This window comes from Rhineura floridana, chromosome 3 (assembly GCF_030035675.1).
Source record: "Rhineura floridana isolate rRhiFlo1 chromosome 3, rRhiFlo1.hap2, whole genome shotgun sequence".
In the NCBI taxonomy this organism is placed as follows: Eukaryota; Metazoa; Chordata; class Lepidosauria; order Squamata; family Rhineuridae; genus Rhineura; species Rhineura floridana.
Window position 1 is genome coordinate 58,264,141 of NC_084482.1, and position 14,835 is coordinate 58,278,975.

At 43.5% G+C, this 14,835-nt stretch overlaps 1 protein-coding gene across 7 annotated transcripts in view; it reads right to left on the minus strand.

Moving 5' to 3' along the window:
- EPN3 (epsin 3) overlaps positions 1-14,835 on the minus strand; it is a 40,529-nt gene that overhangs the window by 16,059 nt on the left and 9,635 nt on the right. For all 7 annotated transcript variants that reach the window (XM_061616032.1, XM_061616037.1, XM_061616030.1 and 4 more), the window contains 2 exons: positions 13,653-14,363; positions 9,675-9,793 (listed from right to left, as the gene is read on the minus strand). In XM_061616032.1, the coding sequence (XP_061472016.1) occupies positions 9,675-9,793; positions 13,653-14,232 (699 nt within the window). In that variant the 5' untranslated portion in view covers positions 14,233-14,363. The remainder of the gene's footprint in view (positions 1-9,674; positions 9,794-13,652; positions 14,364-14,835) is intronic.

Consider the following 14,835-nt stretch of genomic DNA (forward strand, 5'->3'; position numbering starts at 1 on the left):
TAGATCTCCACCTCTAGCAACTATTACCCAAATACCAATACTAGTTGAAAAGAAAAAGGAAACACACACACACACAAAATCCCTATTATGACCTTTGATCCCTATTAGACCTTGATGTTCCTCTACCCCACAAGACTTTCAGTTATCTCCTTTCTTTTGACTTGGGCTGTGTCCATACCAGAGTCACCCCAACTGGAAAAAAATATCCTTAGAAATGTGTTCTTTAATGTATTGTTTCATTGTTGGCTCAGCACAGAATGTTTCTAGGAACTCTGTGAGCTTTTCATATTTCAGCCCTGCGTACAGTATGTAACTGCTCCTCCTCCTCCCCACAGAATGTAGCTCTTCTTCCATTTAGAAGGGCGTGGGGAAAAGATTTCGGACATTTTTTATAGAAAAAAATGGCACCAGAGTTGCACACAGATTTAAATGGTCCTCCTTCAAACAGTACTAAATGCATACAGGTATGCAAATGCCTGGAAAATAGAGAACTCAAAATGTTGAAGTTTCTCCTAGTCAAAATTGCTACATATACAGATTTAATTGCTTCCCATTTTGACTATTTTTTAAAAAAGATCAAGATGGAAAATGACAGAGTTGGAACCTGAGGAAAGCTGAGGCACTGCATAACATGTCCCTTGCTACAATCAGATATTTATTTTGAGGTACTAATAATTTCCACATTTTAAAAAAACTGAAGTAGAATAGAAATATCACAGGACATGAATACACTGTGACACTGGATGCAAGTTTCGAATGGATTGTGGAATTTCCCTGCTTGTCTCCAAAACCTGAGTATTTGGGGAAGGGGAGTGTTGAAAGGCACCTCAGGTATGAGGGGACTCTTGTTGACCTGAGTAAAGCTATCAGAGGACACAAAGCATTTAATTATTGATTGGTCAGATTTGATTTTATTATTTTGCCTTCAAAACAAGAGGAAGATCCACATTTGAATGAATGAATGGATCAAAAATCACACAAAAACTGCCCAGGTTTATACATATTTTGCATCTGTATGATATGGAATTACCTCCTCTAGATCTTCACTAGGCTGTACTCCCTTCACACAGTTTACCTGAGACTACTAGCCAGGCAACAGCTGCTTCTGGAAGGATACAGGTGGAAATGCCCTCAGATTCCCTTAAAGTTGAGAAATAGGAGTTGTGCTCTGCAACATAGGAAGCTGCTTTATACTGAGTCAGGCCATTGGTTCATCTAGCTCAATACTGCCTATACTACTCTCCAGTGTTTCAGGCAGGAAGTCTCCCCCAGCCCTACCTGAAGATGGTGGGGATTGACCCAGGGACCTTCCGCATGGGAAAGCGGATGCTCTGCCACTGAGCCACATTCCTCCTCACAGACTTCTATAGACAAGCCATTAACTAATTGGTCACTGTAATGTCAATGTTTTGAAAACAAGAGATGCTCTTATTCCAGAAATGCTGCAAATAAAGGGTTTCACTTATGTAGGCATACAGTGCTCATGAACAAGAAATGATCCCCCAGATAAATCTGCCTGTCAGTACTTCCGGTAGCACCTTCAAATAAAGGGATGCTGTGCCTATGTTACAGTAAAGAAACATAAGCACAAAGCTAATAGTATAATATTGTACTGGAACTGGACAATGCAGGAAGACAATGCGCTATCCCACCTTGGAGCTTCTTTTTACTGTCTAAAAACACCACCCCAAAGCATCCCACACTCTTTTGTTTGGATGGACACTTCTTCATCAAAGCCGAGCTGTTTCAGCCTTTAACTCCTAAGAAACGTCTACCCAATATAGGCAATGCTGTACAAAGGCAACAAGCCCAAACTAGTTACTCTGTGGTAAAGCATCATGCAGCCATGTGCAGACTTTAAGATCTCTGAACACACATGCCTGACATGATTGTCCCTGCCTGGGCAGACATTCTAGAATACTGCCAGGTGCTAATTTGGGCTTAATATTTCATGGTAAGCACAGACAGTGAAGGCAGCAATACTACAAAAGTTGTGTTTTGTTTTCTGTCTGCTTTATTACACTGAAAAATGTATTTAAATCTTTCACCTGGTATAGTATGGTTCAGTTTTGTAGTAAGGGCATTTGCTGGCAGAAGCAGACCCTTTGCTGAACTGTATCTCCAAGTGAAACACAGAATAATGTGATTTTGTTCACACACATTACATTCAATAAATATACATTCTGTGTAACCGTGTACACAAATAGTTGAGCTTTACACTCATACAATAACATTGAAGGTACATATTCAGCTTATGTACACAACAGGTAAGCTGTACAAATCAACAAGCGTACACTCTTTCACACAAACCCTTGTACATGTGTACAGCCATCCTGTACCTGTTTTCATTCAGTGTAACATGTGAACAAGCCTTCAGTCTACTCTTCACAAATCAAGTGACCCAGTGCTCAGTGCTCCACAGATGTACGGAGCCCTGACATTAATGCCAACTGAGCTCCCTACCATGCTGATCACAAGTCCTTGCCTGGTGTTCTCGAAAATAGCCCATGCCAGCATAGGGCTCCTGGCAGGGTGGTGGGACAGACAAGATGAAGGGCTATGAGACCAGCAGGAGAATGGCTAGTACCCAGTCCCCCTACCCAAGAGATCTCTGCTGGCGCAGGAGCTGCAAAATGCTGGAGAGGTCCTATAGGGTCACTAGAATGCTTACGGATTTTTTGTATTTTGGGAGCTCTGCCAATGTTATGTACAAAATAGGGAGAGAACCAATCCCCAGGAACAAGGCATAAGAGGTTACTTGAGCTTAAAATTATCCACTTTAGAAAAAACACTGATCATGAACAGAATTCACCCCACACACACCCTCTCTCTCTCTCTCTCGGCACAATTCTGTGTTCAAACAAATGTCAATCCATCTCAAAAATATGTATTTGGGAAAATGAAAGGAGGGCTTCTAAAGATTAAAAAAAAGAGTAAAAAAAAGAGTAAAATCAAGTGTACTTTAAGAGAGTAAAGGGGAAGGCAAGTTGCTGGGAAGGGGGAAATAACAGAATGCATAGTGGTAAAAATGCATGTGTGTGTTTATGTTGTCATGCCCAGTCTAAAAACAGAAACTGGCTGTGTAGAATTAAATGGCTATAATCACCATTAGGTATCACTGACCTGTTTTCCAACTCTGTATGTAATAATTAAAATAATCAGAAGGATATGACTGCATCCTCATGATTATAAAGTGGCCGCTATAAATCTCTTGATGTCCTAGTCATTTTGCTGCATTGCTGAATGGAAGGGTTATCCACCATTTGCCAGGTTAAAAGATTAAGCCCTGGTTACTACAGCTCTTCCTGTGCTTCAGCCATTCCCTCTTTCTTACTGACACCACCCCCACCCATTCCCTTCTTCTCTCTCCTTCTGGATCCTTACTGGGGCAGGGAAAGGCTGACCTAGCAGAAGAAAAGCAGCAAGGTGGATTTTTGTTTCAGCGGAACTAAACTTTAAGAAATAACAACAACAACATGGAAGAATGTGAAAATGGACTGGATATTTAGTCTATAAAGAAATTGTTTTGAAGTTTTTTTGTCAATAATTTAGAATTGTTATCACAAAGACCAAAAATGTGTCTCCCACAGGAGGTTGCTATGGAGAGGGGCAGGGGGTGAAGTATGAAAAGATCCCTCTATTTGCATCTCACATGGCTGAAACTATGCTTTGGCTAGAGCAGAAGCTATAACCCTGGGGTCCCCAATGCGATGCCCATGGGCACCATGGCATCCTCCGACACTTCGTTGGTGCCCACCAGGGTCCCCTCCCTGCCCCTGCCCCATTTTTTATTTTTGATATATATACATGAATGACTGGGAGAGAGGTGGCCTGTTTCTTGGGGTGGGGGGGGTTTCCTGCTTTTTTTGCTAGTTTTTTTTCCTGAGCACTGCCAGTTTTTCTTCTGTGAAGTTGATATTTTGTAGTGCCCACCAACAGTTTCTTAGATTCTGAAATGTTCCCCTGACACAGAGAGGTTGGGGACCCTTGGTATAACCTCTCCTCTCCCCACAGTCCTACCTGCATTGCATAGGTTGAACAGTGGACAGGGGGGCAGGGTTAACATGCGAGTGAAACAGGAGCCAGTGTGGTATAGTGATCAGTGTTGAACCATGACTAAGGAGACTCAGCCATGAAATTCACTGTCTAAACCTGGCTCAGTCATCAACCTTACATGGTTGTTGTAAGGATAAAACAGACAAAACTCCATTTACACTGCCCTGAACCTCTTGGAGGAAGTGTGAGATACTGATACAATATATCAACACTCTGATTATTGCTGTCCCTGAGATTTGTCTCCAGAACTAAACAAGGCACACTCAGTGCTTGGAGAGGAGGTAGCAAGTCCCTGCACCTTCATAGCAAGGCTTTTGTCCCATTTTGAGGAGGATGGGGAAAGGGGGGGACCTAGTTGGTATTCCCCTGAAATACACAAATGGAATCTGATTAAGCCAAGCATAAGGGCACACTGTGGGCATGTTCACTGAGGCGTGAGGATCCTGATCTAGGGAACGGGGAAGAGCATTACTCTGCATGACAGAGAATGGCCAAGTAGGTGGGAATGCTGTCACTTCCCATTGGCAGTGCAAGTTTGTGAAGGACACAGACAGCCTTCCCTTCCTCCACTGCCTGCCTTCTCTACAGCGGTGGAAATTCTGAGGGCTGAGATTCTGAATGTTCTCTTGCTTCAAACTAAGTACCCTGTGCCTCACATCTTAATGCATTTCCAGTCACGCATATAGTTGGAAACAGCACTACACACACCCAGAATATGTGAACCTGTTTGAATTTCTGGACAAGCTATTGCAGGTATAAAATTCACAGAATTTGTTGTCTCTGTATATTATTATAGTCATACATGGTGCAAGGTGACCACCCTCCACGTCATTAAAAAGAGGGCATGCATCACCCCCACCCCAACAAAAGGACACAGATTTATATAGAAATTAAATGCACTAATTTATATGTATAGAATCAAATTTAGAAAAGATTACTGTAAAATTTTAACAGAAATACAATGCACCTCACCATAGTGAGGAAGACTGAATTGTGTGCCTGCTCAGTCTGCTGCCCAGCTGCTCAACTGTTGATGGACAACATCAAATCCCCTCCTCTTCCTTCTTGTTGTTCTTTTTCTTGAAACAATCTTTGACCAGACCTCAAATACAGGACTCCTTCAGGTATAAGACTGTCTCCTGCCAGCCCCTCAGATACAGGACTGTTCTCTGTAAAGTAGGACACAGGTCATGTGACCACCCTATTGCGGTGGTTCTAGGGATAATTATTTTCTGAGTGCTCCTGAACCCAGTAGGACACAAAGGGATTCAGTGAGGCTGGTCCATTAAGGTAAATGGGGCACTGCCACCACCTATCTGCCTTCTTACTACCAGCGGCAGTACAGGGGATGGCAGTGGCTGTCAGCTTCCTCCTCTTTAGTCTCAATGTTGCTGTTGTAGAACTTGACAGGGAGCATAATGGACACAACACTGGAATGAGTTTGCTCTGCCTCTCATTGGCTCTGGCTCAACCTACTGTTGGCCTCCCTGCCTTCTGCCCTATCAGCCCCAATGGACACCAGCCACCACTGGCCTAGATTGCAAGGAAAGGCTAATTTCAGGTGAACCACCAGGAATTCCTTTCCTTGTGGTAGCTGAGGGGAGAGGCAGTTCCTGTTGACCTGGAACAAATTAATCTAGGCTGGCTGGACAAGGAATGAGGACCTCAGAAATAAGAAGGAACCCATCCATTGCATTTCCCTGGCAACAAGCAAAGAGTGAAGAGCCTCTGAGACATATTGGTGACTGCATGACTGAGGAATGACAGTTGACCATTTGCCAGTCTTTGCCTATGTTCCTATATCTTGGTCCTATGCAGGATGGTTGACTTCTGCTCTCAAAGTAGTACACCAAGACCAGCCCTGCCATGCAGCAAGGTGAAGTAGGTTGTTTCAGGAGGAATTCAGAGGGACAAAAGGACAGGAATTGGTGTGTGGATGATGCAGTGAGACTTTTTAAAGTGGTGGCCACCGCATGGGGGATGTCTATTTGGAGTGCTGCTTCAGCAAAATGTCTTGGGCCAACACCAAATAAATTCCATAGTTCTCTTTTTGCTTCTCTCAAAATGATGACGATGAAGATCATGATGATACAACAACATAGGATATCTTCTTACAATCAGCCACCACTTTCTCTATGATGTCCACTGCTAAAACCTGCTCCTGGAAACCAGTTTGATGAAACCTCACTACAACACCTTGTCAGCTACGGAAATCTGGCCAAAGAGTAAAGATGTGCACAGGCTTATCATTGGCTCTTGACAGCAGCTCACATGAGGAAAGAGGCAAAGATAATGCCACACTGCATGTGCTCAGGGTATTATTGGGTGGTTCCTGGAAAGAGTAAGATTTAATCCCACTTAGGCCTCATGGAGCTGGTGTCACAGGCCAAAAGGAAAGTGCCTAAGTAGGACAAAAATGTCTCAGAAGATTTATCTAAGAAAATGGCAGAGAGTTGGCTTTTCTCATCTCTCCAGAAAAGGGGGGTATTTCTCTGAATAGTTCTCTGAATATTCTCCACCATTTTTCATGGCAGTCACCATTTCCTCTTCATAATGCCCCCTGGAACAGTGCTAGGCATCTGGGGCATTGTGGAAGATACAAAATGGTGGCCAGGCTGCCAACACAGCTATTGCTGCTGCTGTGGCTTGTTGCCACAGCAGCAGCAAAAAGAAATATCTTATAGACAGGAAACAAGTTGTTCTACTGCCACTGCTAATGGTGAATTTCACCCCCTCCCGAAACTGTAGGGAGATTTCTCCTTCCCCTGGAGAAAATAAGTGAAATGATCCACTCCCCCCAATTTCTCTGCCTGTAAGTAGGGTGGATAATTTCAGGAGGTCCTTTGCACACAGCTCTTGCCGGGACCACAGATGTGATTTCTTACACCTGCTTTAGAATCCAGCATGCCCTAACAATCCCAGTTTGAGGATTCATGTTCAGGAACAGATTATCATTTTCATGGGTCATGCCACACACTTTTCAGGTCCACTGTCCGGTCTTCTGTTCTATCCAGTGAAGTTGGCTGATCAACACTAATGGACAACCTGTGCTCTTTTCCTTCAATGAACTTTGTAGGAGTCTTTACCGAAAAATACAATGTCATACTTTAGGATACTCCACTTCTATTTCATTGTACTTAGAACCCATAAACCAAACTTTATAACCAATCTCCCCCACTATAGTCCAGTTTCTTTGCACTCCAGATTTTTAATTCCCAGATCTCATATCTGAGATAATGCTCCCACCTAGCTAACATCTTGATGTCTCTGAAGGCTTTGGCTTTCCTTGATCTCCCAGAATGCCATGTTGACACAGCAGCAGTTTCCCAGCCTTTCAACAAGCTAGGCTGACAGAGAGATGTTATGCTGACATTGATTTCTCCCATAGCTTCTCGTGGCTATTAAACCTTTTCTCTTAGTAATCAGACACTGGCCATATATCCATCAAGGCCACAGAAGACTGCATTATATTGAAATGAAATATAATAGATGGTGTCCTGCTCCTGATTATGCTGTGAGATGGCTTCATTCAAAAGAATGAAGATTTATCCAAAGTTTGCTATGCAGATATTTCTTAGCAGGCGTGTAGTTGCCTGGGGACTTGGGGGTATTAGACCCCTTACTTTTGGGGGAGCAGGGTCCCAGCAGGGTCCCTGTGTCTCTAGCATCCTAGAAGCCAAGGGGGGAAGGGGCATGGCTGTGACTAACATGAAGAGACCCTGAACTTCTGAATTTGCCACTACACTACTGCTTCCCAGGGCCTAACATCACACTGCACATCCAACATTAATGAGTTATTGTCCCATTTTAGCATTGCTAAGATGGAACAGTAACTCATGGATATTGGAACAATAATTTAGCACTGCTAAGATGGAACAATAACTTTCAAGAAGATCCAAAGGTGGCCTTAGACAATTTTGCACGTGAAGCAGAAAGTCAAGTGAGTCAGGTTGGAAGATGATAATTAGGCTCCTCAAGAGACTAGGATATGAGCTGGCTTTGTCAACGTGTGTGGTAGAGGGAGGAGTTTTACAGTAATATAGCTTATGTGTTCAAGGAAACAGGTTTTCACAAGAATATGCTGGTGGGATACTTTCAGTCAAAGCTTGGCAGAAATATGCAGGCTGTTAAAATGGGAAATCTCAGCCCTTTAAGCCAACATTTCAAAGCTGGAACAATCTTTCCCTTACCACTGCCATGCTTCTCCAATGTCACAAATGTCACTCCACAAGAAAGGCCCTCAGAGTTAATCTTGTGCTTGCTCCTGTAAACAAATGCTTGAACTACGTGGAATGGGAGAAGCAGATATGCTGATAGGAAGGGTGCTGGTGGAAGGCATACAAAGGACTCGGTCACTGTGATGGAACCCTGAAAGTCATTTTAAAATAAGCAAGCCAAAGAGTGGCTTCAGAGTTTAAGAAGCACCTTCAGTCAAAATGGCAGTTTCTTCCATGTTCTGCTCTCTGTCAGTGCTTCTTGTAACATCCAAAGGGGAACTTGTGGAGGGGAACTTGTGCAGAGGCAACAGAAGTGAATGCAACCTGTGCAAGTCCCCCTTCAGAGATTAAAAGAAGCTCTGGCAACTGAATGTGAAAATATAATATTTGATTAGTTGCATGGAGATGGCATAGAACTGTCAAGTTCTCAGTTGAACCTCCATTTCACAGAGCACAAAACACTTGGAAAACGGAATGCACATTCCCTTTCCATATGAGGTATGCAGAAGTGTCATGTGGGAAGCCCTCTTACATCATCTAAATACTGCATGGATCTTCAGCTAGCATCCAAAAGACCTACATAGTTCATATTTGGCTATGTTCTGTTCCTTGTTCTTGATAACTTCCATGAAAAACCACAGTATAATCCCAGGCATGTTTCAAAGCATTAAGAACCCAGTGAGAGAATCCTACATACAAGACTACTGGTACAATCAACTATGCATTAATCCACTACAGCCTCCATTCATTTTAATGCCTGGTGTGTTACTCCCTCCCATATCACTCACACAAACCTCCCAAAATTCAGGACAATGCTATACATGTATACTCAGGAAAACGTCCCACTGAGATCAACAGGACTTACTCTCAAGCATTCATAGGATTGGCATCTGAGTCCTTTTATTTCTGCTAAATACAAGCCTTAAAGGACATTCATCATGAAGAAGGAAAGGTGGAGACAGGCTATTGCTTAGTCTACAATAGCTTACTTTTCCTGATTTAAAGCATACTTGAGTCTACCATCCAAAAGTGAATATACGCTCAGAGTATAAAAATGCTAAACCAAGAAAGGAATAAACCCCCATCTTGATGTCCTGAGTTGGTGAGGCTTACATTGAGCAGCCAATAAGAAATAAAGAACACACTTATTACAGTTAAAAACATCCAGAAATCCCTATCACTCACTGTGATCTAAAAGAGAGGTGTGGAATGTGTGGTCCTCCAGATGTTGTTGGGCTCAAGCCCCCATTGGCCCCAGCCAGCATGGCTCAATAGTATAGGATGATGGCACTGGAGTCCAGCCACATCTGGAGAGCCCCAGGTGCATGTGTGTGTGTGTGTGCGCGCACACACACACACAAACGGTTTATAACAAAACCTGAAAGAAAGCCTAAACATTACCTTCTCTGCTTCTTCTCGACTCATGGCCAGAGCAAGCTGGAGTTGGAGCTCCTCTTCTCCAGTCGTCTGTGGCCTTGCCTGCTCCAGGTCAGAATTGAACCGGGGGGATGAGGAAGAGGCTGAGAGACAAGAAAGACAGGAACTGATGTGGCAAATGGGATGGAACCCAGCTGGGTGCTCCTGAATATGATCCAACCTTTCCAGAAACTGATTTGCCATCTCCTTCTGGGATGATGGCCTTTCCAGTCTCCCCCATTTGTATATTAATTTCATGGCTTTAGACCATGGGCCCAAGTCTTCATATGAAGGGCAGAGGAAAGCATCTGAAGAAGAGAAGCCTTTTGTGTGTTTTTGCATCACTTTAAGCCCAGCATTTGCAGGTCAACCATACAAAATCTAAAATTATGGTTTCCGGGAAACATAGTAAGGCCAAAACAAACTGGACTTTGAATGAGAAACCCATAGAACAAGTGCAGTCCTTTAAATATCTCGGTTTAACTTTTAACTCCAAACTCTCATGGAAACTCCACCTTGAAGAAACCAAACTAGCAGGTGCAAGAGTTTTAGGACAAATGAAACGGTTTTTTTACTCCCGTGGGGGTCAGCTGATTTTACCTATGTTGAAAATTTTTACTGCCAAAGCCCTACCAAAATTACTTTATGGGGCAGAACTCTGGGGCCACTCACTTAAAGCCAGTCTTGAGACCCTTCAAAATTCCTTCATGAGACAGATTTTGGGGCTCCCTCGGGGAACCCCATCTGCTCATGTAAGGACCGAACTAGGCCTTCCATCTCTGACAGCCAAAATAGATCTGGCTGTGCTAAGGTTCTGGAAGAAGATCTCAATGGCAGACGAGACTTCCATCGCTAAACTCTGTTGGCAAGAACAATTACTGAAAGGAGGCTGGGCTCAAGCCACTAGAGCTCTAATAGATTTTTATAATCTCTCCCCTGGTGATCTTATATCCTTTTCCCCATTGGAGCTCCGTAACTGGATTCTAAACTTTGACGCAGATCAAGATAGGGCTTCCATAGTGGCATCGCCCTTTTCACAGTGGTTCCCCCTTGTAAAAGTAAATCATGCCATCCCATCATACTTCACTAATTTAACTAGCGCTCCTGTACGTAGAGCCTTCACCGGGATAAGATTCCAGACGATGGTCACAGCCTTTCTGGAGGGTAGATACAAGGGAACGCCGAGAGCAGAGCGTTACTGTGTCTGTGGAAACAAGGCTGTAGAGGACCTCGTTCACTATATGTTAATGTGCCCACTGTATAACGACCCAAGACAAAAATTCTTAGAACCCTTGATTAGCTCTAGGGTAGGGATTCCCATCGATATTTTAATAGTTGATTTATTGGCGGATAAACAAAATATGGTGACATTGGCGGTGGCATATTTTGCCCTTGCCGCCAAAAAGATCAGAGCAAATTATGTCAACTCACATTCGCATTAGATTTTGGATTGTTGTATCTGTTTTTATTGGATATAAATGTATAAATGTATTTTATTGTCACAGTGTTCACAGTTTGTTGCAATGGCCTATGGCTACAAACAAATGAAATTTGTTGTTGTTGTTGCATCACTTTAAGCACTTTAAGGCCCCGTTGTGTTTCTACAGCTTCATCCTTCTTGAGGTTGACAAGAAGAGCAAAGGTATGGTGGTGGCTGCCTATGCTGAGGATCACTGATGTACTAGGACTGTGGCTAAGGTATGATCCAGTTAGTATAAGGCAGTTTTCCATGTTCCTAACTCAGACCTCTGGTCCATCTAGCTGAGTATTAGCTACACTAACTGGCAGCAGCTCTCCAGGATTTCAGGCAGGGGAGATGTTGGGGATTGAACCAGAGGCCTTTTGCAAGCAAAGCAGATGCTCTATCACTAAGCCACAGCCCTTAAGGAAAGAGGGAGAATGGCTTAAGGAAGAGTTCTATAAAGCTCAGAGGTCTGAATTTCTCCCCAACAGAATTTTGGCACAATTTTTTAAAAAAAGTATCACTTTCTCTCTTACACAGTGAAGTCATAAGACTTGTCTGCATTACAGACTTGCAGTACAATGCTATGCATGTAAATGTAATATTTAATAGGGTTTACTCCCAGGTAAGCACGAATAAGGTTACACCCTCAGTCCTATGCAGACTTACTGAGAGTAAGTGCCTCTGAATGCAGTGGGACCTACTTTGTAGTGTAGATACCCATTAAAAACAAAAGTGAACATTTTGATTCTGCAGTTGGAGTTGCAACAGCAGCACCTAATAAAAACCCCAAGAATTGGAATCCTCCAAGATGAACATGCCCTTGTATTTTTTTTAAATCACATCAGCATCACCTCTAACACCAATCAGCTTGTCTGAATGCCTTGTTTGCATATCATTTAATAATGCTGGGCTGCAAAATAAGGGAGGCAGAAATATGAGGGACAAGGGTTGGGGGACCTGTGCCCCTTCAGAAGTTTTTTAAATCTGGTTTCCATCAGCCTCAGTCAGCATGGCCAATGATCAGGTGTGATGGGAGTTGTAATCCAGAAATATCTGGAGGGCCACAGGTTCCACACTCCTGATCTGCACATACAGAGCAGAAAGTGCTAGAAACAACTTCTTCTGTGGCTGCTTCTTTATGCCCTGCTAGTAACGCACAGAGGACCAATCACCCCAATCTCATTCTTATACATGCCATGCATTAAGAAAAAAACAGAGGCTGATCACCTCTATTGATTGGTCCAATCACATGAATTTCCACCTCAGACCAAGTGGTCATTGAGGTATAGGTGATGCCAAGGTGGAAATTTTTATGTGATGTAGATTGGCACACAAGGACCACTTCGCAAAGTATAACATTCTTAAACTGAAGACACTTCTTTGTAGGAATTAACATAAAAACTGTAGATTATTGGTGATGACAGCATATGTGCACTGTACACACTTTTGGGGACCTGTAGTTAATTACCATGTGCCAATATGTGTAGACTATGTGTAAAATAAGTATGTGCACTGTCATCATATGTGACAATCTCATTTTTCATGCAATCACCATGATGGGAGAGCTTTCTTTTTAAGAATGGGGTAATGCATGGGCAGGGAGCCTGTGTACCTCCAGATATAGTTGGACTCCAACACCCATCAGTGCTAGTCTGCATGGCCGATACTCAGGGATTATGGGAGTTTATGAGAGTACAGCAAAAGCCACCAATTCCCAAGCCCTAATGTAATCTAAGTGTCCCCCCATCTATGGCCTCATAGCACAGGCCTCACCATTTCCCACTCAATCCTATTTCACCCACCTCCACCCCTTCAGCACCTTGGACAGCTCCTTGAAAGTTCAGACTAAAACCTGAAGAGGATTCACTGTCCCACTGACATCAGAGCCACCAGCCTCCACTGTTTCTAGCTTCACACTTATAGGGAAGAACCTGGACAAATGCATGACAGTTCTGCTTACAACTTTGGAAGCAGAGAAATCTTGGCTGGAGCTTCCAGCAACTCTGAAGGCAGAGTAGGGAAGAAAGGATTTCTGCATTCAGCACACCTCATAGTTTCTCTCCATGGGCCCACTTTGAACCCTTGCCCATTCCATCCCATGCCCTTTACTTACCTCCCCCCAGTGTCAAGTAATGTTGGGGATGAGAAGTAAAGTGCAGTGGGTGGAATGGTCCTGCCAACTTTCCTTCTACAATCTCTTTTTTCTAATCATTGAGGAAAATGTAGGAGCTCCCCCTTTGCATATCTAGAAATCCTTTTTAAAATGCCACACACATTTATTCTATTTCAGCCACAGGATCAAGGGGTTTGTGAAAGACTGTTATAGGAGCACCTGCCCCAGTACGCCACCTGGGAAACTGAGAACATTCACAAATGATATAAGACATTCATCCAGACACTCACTGACTGGAAAAGCTGCAGGCCAGAAATGCAGCCACTTCATGCCTTGATCCATCAAAGAGAAAGCGGCTCATTCATGTCATGTGTGTGCTACTCACAGTTGAAGGAGGATGGAGAATCTCTGGACCTGCCATAGTCATCTCCATATTGTGATGCCCTCCGTCCATAGGCAAGCTGCTGGCTGTTGCTGCTGCTGATTCCCATGCCCTCAAGGGACATCCGCTCTTTGGTTTTCAGGGCATAGGCTCTCTCCTGCTTCAGTCTCTCCTCATCCTTCAGCAAGCTCATCACTTGCTTTACCTTTTCCCGAACATTTATGCCCTGGTCCTTGCCATCACGGTCTATGTACTGGAACTCCTTTAAGGTCTGGATGGTGTACAGGTTTTCCCGGCACTGATGAGCCACTTTCTCTGAGCCAGTTTTGATGAGGTAGTCCAGAAGAGTCAGCGCCTTGTAGACATGACGCCAGTTCTTGCCGCTGTCGTTTAGCCGCCTCCAGATCATGCCCATGACCTCTGCAAATGCCACTGTGTTGAAGGTCAGATCTGCGATCTCAGACATTAAGGAGCTTGGTGGGCCCCAGGGGTCATTGGAAGTGGCCTCACGCACCTTGATCTCTGCCTCAGAAAAATTGTGCACAATGTTTTTTACCTGCCGACGCAAGGCAGAAGTAGTCATGGCTGAACTCTGAAGATCTCACCTTGCAGAAAAAAATGACTGGAGTAGGAAAAATGATAGGAATCCAAAGGAGAATCAAAGCCCTGGTGTGATCAGTAAAAGGGTGCTAGTTCTTCAACTTGAACACTAACCTAGAAAACAGGTAATGAGAAATAGGTTAGGTTATGTTGACCAGTTTATTTTAGCAAATCAGCTGTTCAGCTAAAAAAAATAAATCAATATATGTAAATAGTGCTTTTTGGGTAAACAACAACAACAGTGAGGTGCCAGTACTCATACCTTGATAAAAATACTGTGAGTGCCGGCACAAAATGGCTGTCATGGGCAGGGGGGAAAAAGAGGTGCTGGTATGCCATACCATTGAGTTCCATTACAAAAAGCACTGTATGCAAATCAAAATCTTCATTTACCCACAGAGATAGATTTCCCTCACCCCTACCAACCCACCAATGTGCTCCTCTCTATGATTATTCCAGAGGCTCCCAAACTGTGGTCCGTCAGCTTCATTCAGGTGGTCTACCACATGGCTGTGCATTTGTGGTTGGAGATGAAAGATGGCACATCCATGACATTCAAGATTCGTATTGATTTTTAATTGCAATT